The 12543-nt window shown below is 38.3% G+C and overlaps 1 protein-coding gene across 1 annotated transcript in view; it reads right to left on the bottom strand.

Annotated features, from left to right (window-relative positions):
- Positions 1-12543, bottom strand: part of DLGAP2 (DLG associated protein 2) — a gene marked incomplete at its 3' end in the record, with an annotated part of 384604 nt that overhangs the window by 905 nt on the left and 371156 nt on the right. Inside the window, exons 11-12 of the mRNA XM_084284954.1 lie at positions 6432-6523; positions 1650-1802 (exon numbers count right to left, since the gene is read on the bottom strand). Of these exons, the coding sequence (XP_084141080.1) occupies positions 1650-1802; positions 6432-6523 (245 nt within the window). The remainder of the gene's footprint in view (positions 1-1649; positions 1803-6431; positions 6524-12543) is intronic.

Below are 12543 nucleotides of genomic sequence, written 5' to 3' on the forward strand. Positions count from 1 at the left end.
CTTCTGCAGGTTTTATATCAAGAACTTTTCTGAAGTATGAAATTGATATTTTACTCCATTATAGATTGTGGAATATCACATGAGGACCTTAAAAAGATATTGCAGAATCACATAATAATATAATAGTTTAGGTTGGAAGGGACCTCTGGAGATGATTCAGTACAATACTCTATTCAAAGCCCACTTGAAATTAGACTCAAGTTTGAAGTTAAAACACATTTTTTGTCATCATATTTAATACTTGGCTGAATATCTCCAAAGATGGAGATTCCACAACTTCATATGTATTGTATGGTTATTATGATATATCTTTGTGCTGGATCACTTCTTACAGTGGTTGTAATAGTTCAGAGCATGGGCTGTTCCTTATGGAGAACACAGTTAATTTGAGGCACAGCAGGATTCAAATAATAATAAAAAAGAACTGATACACCTGTGGTTTGCAGAATCATCATTACTTTTTTTTTTTTTTTTTTTAAATTCTGAGTCTACTACCAAAATGCATTATCCAAGACTAGAGTTAAATTTAAGAACATAGTTCAATGTTCTCAACTCAGCAAGAACAGTGCAGCAGCCTAAAATGCTGTTCTCCATGACAGTCAGCTCTTCCAGTCTTTATTTTCTTTATTTCCTGTTTTTAGACAGGAACATAAGGACTCCATTCCTGCTGTCCCATCTTATTATTTTTTTCACCTTTAATTATTTCCCTCTCAGGAACACCACTGTTGCTGTCACTACAATAATTTCTTACTTCCAATTGTCACTAGTAAGCAAGAGTTGCAAACTCACCATCCACCAATCAGTTGGCTGAAAATTAAAATCCAAGAGGAGCATGAAGAAATGAAAGAGTTGTCAAAATGCCTCCTAATTCCTCCCAAACCAAACAAGTATTCACCTGAGGCCAACAGTACTGACTCAAACCAAATGCTGCCTTCATCTGACTGATATAATAATCAGCAAGGGCAGTGGGATAATTTGGGAGCAGGGCAGGGAGTTGCTCTGGGAAGGGGAAGGGCAGTTTCAGGTTTACATTGTGCTCGTGGCCATGGTGCCACCTGCTTTGGAAGCCTGGTGGCCAGGGGTGTTTCCCAAGCTGCACCACAAAGGTGCAGGCAGTTTGCTAGAAATTCTCTTTTCCCCCAAACTTTCATAGTCAAGCTTTAGTTTGACCGGCACTGTGCTTTGTCATACTCTTTTATCTCACTTGTGGCCCAGCACCAGTCATCTCTTGTGGTTAGGATTAAGCACCATAATGCTCAGGTTTGAGCTGGCCCAAATGGAGCAGCATGCTGCAGTTTACCTTGATTGAATTATTGGGCTATTGTCCTCAGTCTGAATTAATCAGAACATATTTCAATTGTAGCCTTTTTAATGTGAATCCAAATAATTTCAACACAAATGTTATAGAGCAGACAAACAGGATTTAGCAAAATCAATTTTGTTTGTTACACAATTCAGTTCAACATTATTAAAAAGAAAATAACCCCCCCTCATATGTGATGAAGGTTTCCATGTATAAATTGGGCTATACCAGTAGGTGTTTTCTATCTTTGGGCTAGAAACCTTCCACACTTCACTACTGGATTTAACACAGGGAGACCACAGTACTGTAAGTGGGAAGTAAATGGTATTGTCCATGGTCTATTTACCTTCCTTTCAGGTGATTCTATTATTTTCCATTCATTGAGTTTCAGCTGGTGCAGTTCATCAAACTTCATGCTGACATCTTCAATCGAGAGCTGCAATAAGTCCCAGAAACCTGCGAGGTCCTGGGAAGTTGGTCTTGGCATGGCACTCGGGTCCTGTCATGCACAAAGGAGAGAGCATGAATAGAACAGGAGGCTTTAAACAAAGTGCTCTGAGGCAGGAAAGATGTGCCAGATGCTGTTGCTGCAGTGCTTCTCAGGGCTAAGGCTACACATGCTCTGCAGCTGTGCCTCCTACAAAACCCAAACACGAACGAGTTACATGTCCTGTGCTAGCCTTTCTGCATCTGTGCAGCACGGAGAGCTCCTCAACACCATCTGCTGTGCTGATCTGCATTTCTAAAATGTGGCACATGCTGACAACCTCTCTCTGCTGATTATTAAAGGGAATGAGGATGTGGTTCGTATTCCAGGAAGCCTGAAGTTTTTCTGGTTAAAAATTACATCTGTGATAGCTGAGGAGAAGACAAAGCAACACTACGAGGAAGTTGTCAACTTGTGCTGGATTCGATGTTTACATTGTCTTGGGTTTTCAAATATGTGTGTAAACTTTAAAATCCGGGTGGTATGTTAGGATTTTGTTCTCTATGGGGTCGAATCATGCTCAGGAACTGGGCAGGTATTATTCCCAGGTAGTGCATTAGGTGGCGCTAATAACCTGATGATTAACCAAACGTTAATGCTGGATAAAAATTGCATTAAAAGGTAGCATACAGACTCTGTACCTCATGTTTTATGAGAACTGGTACTCTTCAAGAAGACAGGTTTGTCACTTTAGTGAGCTTAACTGGTAAACATCTCTGTGAAGATGATGGAGAAGTAATCTCCCAGGGCAAGAGGAAGTAGTTAAGAAGGTCTCTGCAATGGAGCTAGGAGAGATGCAGTTGAAATCAGGCCAAAGGAGCTCATGATTTCCCCCTCACTGGGCAAAAGCTGTAACGCCTAATTTACTGAGTAATAAATAAACTGTGGTGTTATTGATGAAGCAAGGCTCTGTGCCCTGTATTCTTGGAATCTAATGGATGAAGACATTTTAGGTAGTGAATAAAGCTCCACAGAGTTGTCTAAAACTTGGAAGAAAGATAAACCAGCATTTCTATTCACTCCTAGTGGTCTTACACTGGGAACTGCTACTTAAATTTGGGTTTGGACCACTGTGGGAGCTGAGTGGCTGGAGCTGGGCATGATGCTGTGTAGTGTCACCCGTACCTAAAACCCTTTGGGAATCCAGCCCAAGAACAACTGCCTAAAAGTTTATACACTTCAAAAACCTTGCTAGAAAAACTTTAATTTCATAGGGAGTTTGGGGATTAAACAGAAGTTCCAGTACAGATTATAACAGACTTCTGGGAAACACGATGCAACTCCAGATTAGTGTTCACTGAAGATGTCTGCATTGGGAAGATCCCAATTTATTCCAAAACTATTTACAGTGTGTGTCAGTGGTATTAATTACTGAATAAAGGTCAATATCAGAGGCTTCAGGAACCAACTCCCCGCATGAAATTTGTCAGGACAGTCCCATAGCAATTTGTCTTGCACTGCGATCTGTTCTCTCCAGCCTGGTCTCCTTTTCCCCACTTTCCTCTAAACAGACACAAAATGATGCCACTCATAGAAATGTCATTGCCTTCTGAATCAAGGCTAATTGCTCTTCTGTACCTTTGTGCGTTGTTCATCCCTGATGACGAAGAGCACAGCTTCCAGAGCAGCAGGGAGGACAGGAGCATGCAGTGCATTGTGCGGACACAAGAGGGCTGCCTCCTGCTGCTATCACTTATGGATTCGCAGCCCGTAGATAAACGCTAGCAAAAATGATTACTATTACAGCTAACTGGGTTTTGGAAAGAGTGCCTTAAACCTGCTTCTTTTCAGAAGTGGCTCTTTTATTTGTATCGTATTTGGAATTCAGCTTTGCAGCCTCCTTCCGAAGGAAGCCTAAAGCTAGCAAAAACTACCTGGCCCATGCTCATGATGCTCTGTTTTTGCCTGCAACCGTGACACACCGAGAGATGATTTCAAGAGCTGAGTAGGATCTGTGCTGACTAGGGTATGGAGGAGGACACTTCAAAGAAAAAGCAGGGTATTACAAGAGATAATGTGAATAATTCAGCAGGGAGTAGTCATTAATCAGTGATGTTTTTTTTTTTTCTAGTAGTTATTGGGAACCATATACTGTAAGAGATAGTCAGTCAGATTCTCATAAAAATCACAAAATCATAGAGTGGTTTGGGTTGGAAGAAGCTTAGAGATCACCCTGTTCCAACACCCCTACCATGGGCAGGGACACTTCCCACCAGACCAGGTTGCTGAAAGCCCCATCCAGCCTGGCCTTGAACACCTCCAGGGATGGGGCATCCACAGCTTCTCTGGGCAGCCTGTGCCAGTGCCTCACCACCCTCACAGTAAAGAATTTCTTCCTATTATGTAATATAAAATTACCCTCTTTTAGTTTAAAACAATTACTCCTTGTCCTATTATTACATTCCCTGACAAAAAGTCCAGTTGTATGAATTTACTCTGAGTGAGAGATCTTAACCAAGAGCATCATCAATATGTTGCCTGAAGTTCCTGTCACCCTTTAGAAATATCCATAGGCAATGATTAAATTTCAGTTCGAGTAAGTACGTTCCTGTTCTTAAAACTTTGCTGCATTTTTGTGTTGGCAAAAGTAGATGCTGTTGTTCTCTGTTGTACATTTATGGTTATTGTTGTTGAATACTGTTACAGAAACTGCTGTGCTGTAGCCCTGTAAGCACTAGTTGTTCTCCAGCGGGGGACTTCATAAACTGGCTGCTATCTGCCAGCATTCCCATGGGGCACCAAGATGCTGCCTTTGGAGAGTATGTAAAGCCTGCTGTAGATAAGCACTAAGTGACTATTTAACAAAAAACCTCTACCATTAAGCATAAGAAGAAAAGCCTCAAAACATGAATGAGCTAGAAGTCCAGTTCTGCAGTTGCTGCTTTCTGCAGAGCCCATTGCTGATTTAATGAAGCTGAAGAATATTCAGAGCTGAAATATCCAGAATTGGGTGAAGCTGCCATTAAGGAGTTCAAAGGTTTATTATCCAAACAAGAAGGAGAGAAAATGTTGCCCTTTTTTGGTCATGTTATCTGCAAAGCGGTAGATTTCTACTACTGCTTTTGCAGTAAGGAATTGTCAGCACTTCCAAACTGCCGATGGCTTTGCAGAGCAGGAGATGTTCTCGTTATTACAGCAATGCTCTCAAGCACAAGTGCTGGTCCCACTCGAAGATAAATGAAGTGGAATGGAGGTTAGGATCTCCAAATCTTAGTTTGCATAGCTTAATCAATCAGGTAATGGAAGACACTTTGAAGTTTGCAGTAAGAAACTTCTAGGCATTGATGAAGATTTCCTTCTTTCACTATCAAAAACATGAATAAATAGAAGCACACATGATATATTTGATACTACTGATGTGGTCATCTCCTGCTTGCCTGACTTTGCATATTTCCTCTGTCATTCTGTCATAGCTATTCAATTTCTTGTTTTGACAGAATCTTTGAAGTGGATAATTGGATTCTCTCCTAAAGAGAACTATATATCTTATCCTTTTCTATCAGAAGGTGGGGCTTTTTTTTTTTTTTTTTTTTTTTGGCATGATATTCTCGGTAATATTTGACTACAGTTTCAGGAATTTTGGATGTTTAACCTTAAGGATGGAAAGTAGTATATAGGTCTCCCCAGAATGACTTTTGCTTTCAAAATTGTGTAGCAAATACTAACAGGAAAAGAAATGTATCTAACCAGATATATAGGTCATGTCTGCTGTCATGCATGTAACAAAATTCAGCACATTTAATGTATGATGTGTAGGGACAGTCAAGAGGTAAAAGTTACATTTCGTTTTCAAGTAAGCCAAAGAAAGTAGGTGTTGTACCACTAGCCTTAGCTAGAAGCATTATGTTCTTCTATTGCTTAGTATCATCTTGCTACAACGTTTACATCACTGATGAGTGCTGTCATATTAACGAAGATAACATTTCGAATCAAATTAGTGTCTAATGAACTTCCAGAACAATAGCAGTAACTCCTACAAGTAATATACTGCATCTGTTCCTTTAGCCCTAGGACATCTTATATATAATTGGCAGTGCAAATCATAAAACCCAATTTCATGAACAATATGAATGTTCCCGTTTCCCAGATCAGTCCTATTTTCAGGTAGGTAGAAAGCTGCATCCTGTATCCTCCTATTCTCTGCCTACTGTAATTTGAAAAATTCCTCCTTTCTTACCAGAAATACTGTTACTATTTTAGGGTCTTACAAAAATAAGCCATAATATTATGTCTCAGAAAACTTGCATTTGTTCCCTTCTCATTTTTTTTATTTATTTTTAAATAAAGACAGCAAAAGAAAAAAAAAAAAAGACAACACCCAACTAGACTAAAATTACTGAAAGTGCATGTTGGCTTTGATAAAAAATGTACTAACACTACACTTCAAGATTAAGTTAAAAAAAAAAAAAGGAACAGTAAGACAAATGTGAGACATGAAAATGACATTTCAGAATGCTACTTTCTGGGTACACTACATTAGTTTCTGTTGTTGCCTTTGAAGTAAAAATATTTAATTGTAAAATTTACAGTTTTTTGTAAATTAGTATTTTGTAGAATAGTAGTATTTTGTAGAATACTAAGTATGAGGCTAAGTATGAGGAGTCATAAACTCTTCAAGAATGGCCAGACATGGTCACTTACCAGATTTTGCTGACAGAGCCAATAAAATTGCTGGAATTTCTGAGACATGAGCAGCTGAGCACTTCCAACAGCACTTCGGATCTTACCTAGGACTAAGCATAAAGAGAGGTTATTACGAATAGATGTTTTGGCAGTAAATGTAAATGCCAGCTCAAAGAATACGTAGCTGAAATCACAGCTTAGTTTATACTGGAAGTAAATATTTTGCTGCTTCTGATTATACACATAAAATATTTTTAAAAGATATAGATATAGGAAAGCTCTGTGGCATCTTACCCTTTGTAAATAGTAAATGATATATTAATAACTCAGAACAACCAAGAATGTTTGCTTAAGAAAGTAGGAAAAAAATCAAAGGAACACAGACAGCTTCCTGAAGTAGGCATATACACATATTTTTTTTGAGAACAATCTTAAATTTTAAAGTAAATAACAGCAACAACAACATAAAAAAAGTCAGTGATAAACATTATTATCCAGATTTATTTTTTTAATTATTTTTATTTTTTTTTGCAAATGCATCCTGACTTAACAAAACATTTAACTACAAACAATTACTGCAAATGATTCAACAGGTCTACTGACATTGAAACTAGTAAGTTGTCACGAAACTTTAAGCTCTTTTTAAGTTATCATCCAAAGTCCGTTAGCTTTTCTAGACTCATCTCTTAAGCACCATCAGCCACTATTAAAAAAAATAAACTTACAATACAGACCTGATTGAGGAACATAATTTATTTATATGTCTACCCTGGAAAATACATGAAGACCTAAGCATGGGAGGTTCAGACAGAGTGGGACACAAACAAGTGCTCCAGGATTTTGCTGAATCACAACCAACCCACACGGCTTGTTGGGCTTTCCCCAGTCAGTATGCTTGTTATTTACAGTGTACACAAGAACAGGGGAAATGAACCAACCCGATTTGTTTTACTTCACTTTGCTTCCAAGAACTAGCTCTCTAAATCAAAATTTCTATTTATATACATGTATAATCAAAGACAGGAAATAGTCGGCTCATCAGCTCACCCATGTTAGGCACTTGTTTTTAGATGTGATGAATCGCCTCCTGAAGATGTCTCTTTCTATTGACTAGAGTGCCTAAGTGGACTGGCTTATCCTGAGAAAACCAGCTTCTCCTAGAGTCCCACATTTGCTGGGATAGACTTCAGTTGGTAGCAATATACTTTCCTACATCAAATTGCACATCCTTTCAACATCTATGTTGAAAAAGCAACATTTTAAAATGCATAATAAGCTGGGGTTTCAATGCAAGATTGAGTTTTCCAGAGAATTTCCTGATCTTTAAATAATCTTTAGGGAAATGACAGAGGTAGGTATAGGGGTGACATAATAAATACTCTGGCATCTTTTAATTTAAACAGACTGCTTGTTTGAAGGAACTAAATCAATAATTTAAAGAAGAGGCTTAGGGTAGAATGAAGCTACAATACAATAAAACTGGACTGCAACATGTGATATAAAAAAGTTAAATTCTTGCAGAGCTTAAAGTTTTATTGTTATTTTGAATAAGAAGATGAGAAGACTGAGTGGTATATGAAAAAAAATATTTTGGTAATAGTTACATTTTAATTCTGCTTACTCTAGACCAGTGAAACATCTGCTTAACCACAAGAAGCAGCAAGAGAGAAACAGAAGTTTTAGGCTCAGTTTCTGTGAAAACATATGCATTTCATAACTTTAAAAGCATAGATTAATTTGTAAAGCTATTTCTTAAACACTATTCTGTTTTCTGTTAGATAAACAGTTTACAGCTGTGCCACAACACTAAATTAAACAGCAACATGCATAATTCATCTGTCCCTTGTGGCACCCATTTGTGAAAGGGTTAAGTGTTTCAGGGCTGTATGAGTAATTCACTGGGGTTTTGTTTTAGTTTAGCTGGCCAAATGAAACAGAACATTTTAATTGGTTTGGGGTTTTTGATTACCAAACCCCTTGCTTTCCTCTATAGAGTCATTGGCTTAGGAAAAGCAATGTTTCAGGTGTTAAAACCCCCCAAAAAACACACAGAAATATAAATTAAAAAGAATTGTTTCACTCGATCTGAAATAAATCACTTTCATTTGTTTGTCAGCATTTTAAACAAAGGTAGAAATGTAACTGTCGACCAAACTTGTATCCTCCTTGTCCCTGGATGCTCTACAGCACAGGACATAGGACAAACTCCCAGTGTGGGGTCAGAATCCCTTCTTTCCCAAGTTGAGGAATTCTGCACTAGCAGGTCCCTGGCATCACCTTGCTGAAGCTATTCCACACTCCATTCAACTACTCACCAGGCAGAAAAAGAGTGAGAATGGTTCTGTAGGCTGATGGTTGTAGTGCTTGTCTCACAGGGAATAAAGCTCAGTTTTAGTTTCCTCCACTGAATTCTGTATCTCACAGCCAAGCATTTAGTATGAGGAAAATGCATTGGTTTGGGCCCTACCACAGAAATTTAGATCTTGACAGAATCTATATCTGACCAATATTTTGTAGTGAGTCTTTTGGTTACTCCAAACCCCAAATTAAATAAACATTTGCTTGATTTTCATTATCATGAAGGATCATGTTGACGGGTATCTGTGATTTAAAACCCAGGCAGACTAGACAAGACTTTAGGCACTGGCTATGCTGTGTTTTGGAGTGGTACACCTCCATTTGGGATGTCAGACACTGGTTCTGCACTATCTGCATGTGTCACCAAGTCCAGCTATATGCTGAAGACTCCTAGAAAGCAACCTTATGCTGAGTGATGCTCATGTCTCATGAAGCAGAGAGGTTCCCCATTGTTCCCGAGAAGAAGACCACCAGAGTGAAACATGTGCCTTTGGTGCCTCTCTCTGACTTCACCTGAAGCTGCATAAATCTGTCAGCAAGGATCAGGTTGGTCAGACTATTATTCCACTCAAGTTTTGGAAACCCGCAAGGAAGACAAATCGTAGCCTCTCAGGGTTCCTTGATCACCCTCTTGTTGAAGAGTTTTGTCCTTCTGTCCAGTTGGTATTTCCCTTGCTGCAGCTTGTACCCACTGCCTCTCCTCCTTTCAGTGTGTACCTCTGAGAAGAGACTGCCTTCACCTTCGCGGTTTGTACCCACTAGGTAGTGGAGAGCTGTAATTACACCCCGATTTAAGTCCTTTTCTCCAAGCTAAACAAACCTCGTTCCCTCATAACTACTCTACAGATGGCAGGCTTAAACAACTTGCAGAACTAGGACCCCACTGCCAGGAATAAAGTTCGTTTTGAAGCAGCATATAGCACTGGTGAGCAGTCTTTCAAAAAGGCTCCAAGAGTGATGAATACACATGTATAATTACAGGCCTACCATTTACTAAAGATCTAACTCTATTTCCATTTCAATAAGTAAATCAGACTTAATAAAACATAGAAGTTAGAATCTCTCATATTCATGCTACTCTGCTTTGCTGTAATTAAATTAAAGTATTAAAACACTTCAATTCATAATCTTTAGCACAATATTAATAGACAGCCAAAGTCTTGTTATTAATTTCATGCATTGGGGAATTATTCTGATGAGTGCAGATTGATTATCTCCATGAAGGAATGATGAATGTTAGAGACTGGAGAGATTGAGATGTTTGGTGATGCTTCAAAGATTTTGCTTGTAAATAAATGATGATAAAATCAACCAACGTAGTTAAATATATATAATTTTCATATAATTCCTATACCTTCTCCCCTCCTTAAGATAATGTTATATTCACTTGAAAGAGTCATACCACCTTAATTCTGCTCCGTGAAGCACATAAAGCACTCTATTTTTGTTGTGTGGTCCTGTATGAGTTTTACTCTGAAGACGCACAAAACTCTTACTGTGACTGCAGTAGATGCAGACTCAGGATTTATATCCTGGATAACAATTGTAGAAGTTCCCTGTATACAACATGGAAAATTAACACAATGGTGTCTTTTCCCCTGCAATAAGCATATTACAAGAAAATTGCAAGTAATATATATTTATACATGTTGTATTGTGTGAGGAATGCTACAGACTCATATAACTGAATAGAGTTTCACATCACAAAGGCAGAGTAAGAAAAGTTAGAATTATATTGATCAAACCAAGACATATAGTCTGATGCTATAAATCTGTTTTTGACAGGTTAAAAGCTTTGCTCAGTTGCACCACTGTAATGAGAAACTATAGTAATCAGTCTGCTTCTGGTATTAGTGTTATTTAAATGATGTGTTTTAGTTTTTAGTTTTAAATTTTCATTTCCTTTTGTTGCTTTTTTTTTTTTTTTTCATTTTTTTTTCTTTCTTTACTTTTCTTTTTTATTCCTAAGATTGTAAATAAATCACTCTACACACAACATGAGAAAGTATGCCTGAAAGAATATTCTGTCACTTAGCTCATCATCCTAACATGTAAACCAGAATATTTGTGCAATCTGTAAACCTAAATTTTTCTGATACTAAGCCTAAATCTGTCTAAAATATGCATCTTTTCCACTGGCAACATAGCAGGCAGGCATAATAATAAATGCATAATGTTTGGAGTGAGATGATATTTTAGAACAGCACAGCCATCAGTCTGTAGTGTTCTGGAGTCAAGGTATGGCAATGGGATCCTTGTGATCCCTGAGCCTCTGTGCACGTTCAATTTTTACCCTAATGGAGATGAGTTCAGAGAAGAGAAACTTTAAGCTCAGCAATACAAATGCTAGGAGGAATTCTTGGGTTCCTCACTATGGGACTGTCCTGTATTGATTTTAACTACTGTTTCAGGGAAATTAAGACATTCTGTAGTCATTTACAACAATCCAAATGTCAATTTCAATATTTTCTGAAGGATAGAGTTGTGAAAGGCATTAGGAAATGATGTCAGTAATCTCTCTTTGGTTAAAGGATAACCTATATTTGGTCAAATACCTAAGAAAGCTTTTATGGATGATTAACTATGAATGTACTGAAATAAATTGGTTGTGAGGTTTCTTTTTTCCAAAGGGTGTGAGATTTAACTCTACCTTTTCTGCTACAGTTCTGTGTTACTAAACCCCTTGCAGTACTTTGGAAACACCAACCGGAGGATTAGCAAAGACAATTCAGCATCCATGGAATGAAGGGGTAAGGGGAGAGAAAGGTGATATTTTACGCTGTCTTGCTAATGCCTGATACACTAGAGATCACTTTACTTCAATAGAGCATAGCTGTGCCAGCAGAGCTCCTAAAAATGATGCAGAAGAAAGATATTAGCAAAAAACCTCTTTGTGCTGGCATGGTTTAAACTGGGCTTAAAGACTCTGTTCTAAGATTTTTTTTTTTTGTGCTTTGTTATCTTAGGATTTTGATATGAGAGTAAAGTCTGGGTGGCAGTTCTCCATTTGACCTACACACTGAAATACCTCAGTAGAGGAATCTGTGGTGTTTGGGAGCCTGTGATGTCTTCTGCTTCCCTCTGCCACATCATGCCTGACCCTGTAAGTCGTGGCTCCCCTCTGGGCTCGCAGGCTCTGCTGCTTCCTGTGCAAGTCTCCCTGCTCCCATCACATAGTGCATAAAGCTCAGCTCTTGGGCTGCAGAGTCCTGGCCCTTTGTGTCTTCAGTAGCTGTAGTGTGACAACCTGGAGCATTTTTCTTGTCATCACTTACACGCCAGCATTAGCCAAATACAATTTTCAGGGTGTAAAACTGAAACACCAGTCAGCACCCTTGAGAAACACATATCTTTGCTGGAAGGCACCCTGCTGGTGCAAATGATGAGATAGCTTACCCTGGGAACACTTCCAGCCATATATATATTATATATATATATATTCTGATAAACACTGAGAACACAAATAACAGCCCACACAGACAACACTTGAACTTTACAGAGACTCCAAAATACGATTCATGGCAACTGACCAAATGAAAAAATACTGTCTGCAAAAAGAAAGTGTGAGAGGTTAGGTTACTTTTGTTGCAGTGATTATCTTCTCCTTTTCTAAGTCCTGATGAGTGAAGATCTTAAAACAACATTATGGGAGAAAAGCTACAGTGAAAGAAAAAAATCAATACAGCAATCAGACAGCTTTCTGTGATCTCAGGGCTATTGTGCTAACACAGAAAATGAAATTGTTTTCTAAAATGCAGCTCTGTTTTAACTC

Source organism: Netta rufina (genome assembly GCF_964035555.1).
Source record: "Netta rufina genome assembly, chromosome: 3".
NCBI lineage: Eukaryota > Metazoa > Chordata > Aves > Anseriformes > Anatidae > Netta > Netta rufina.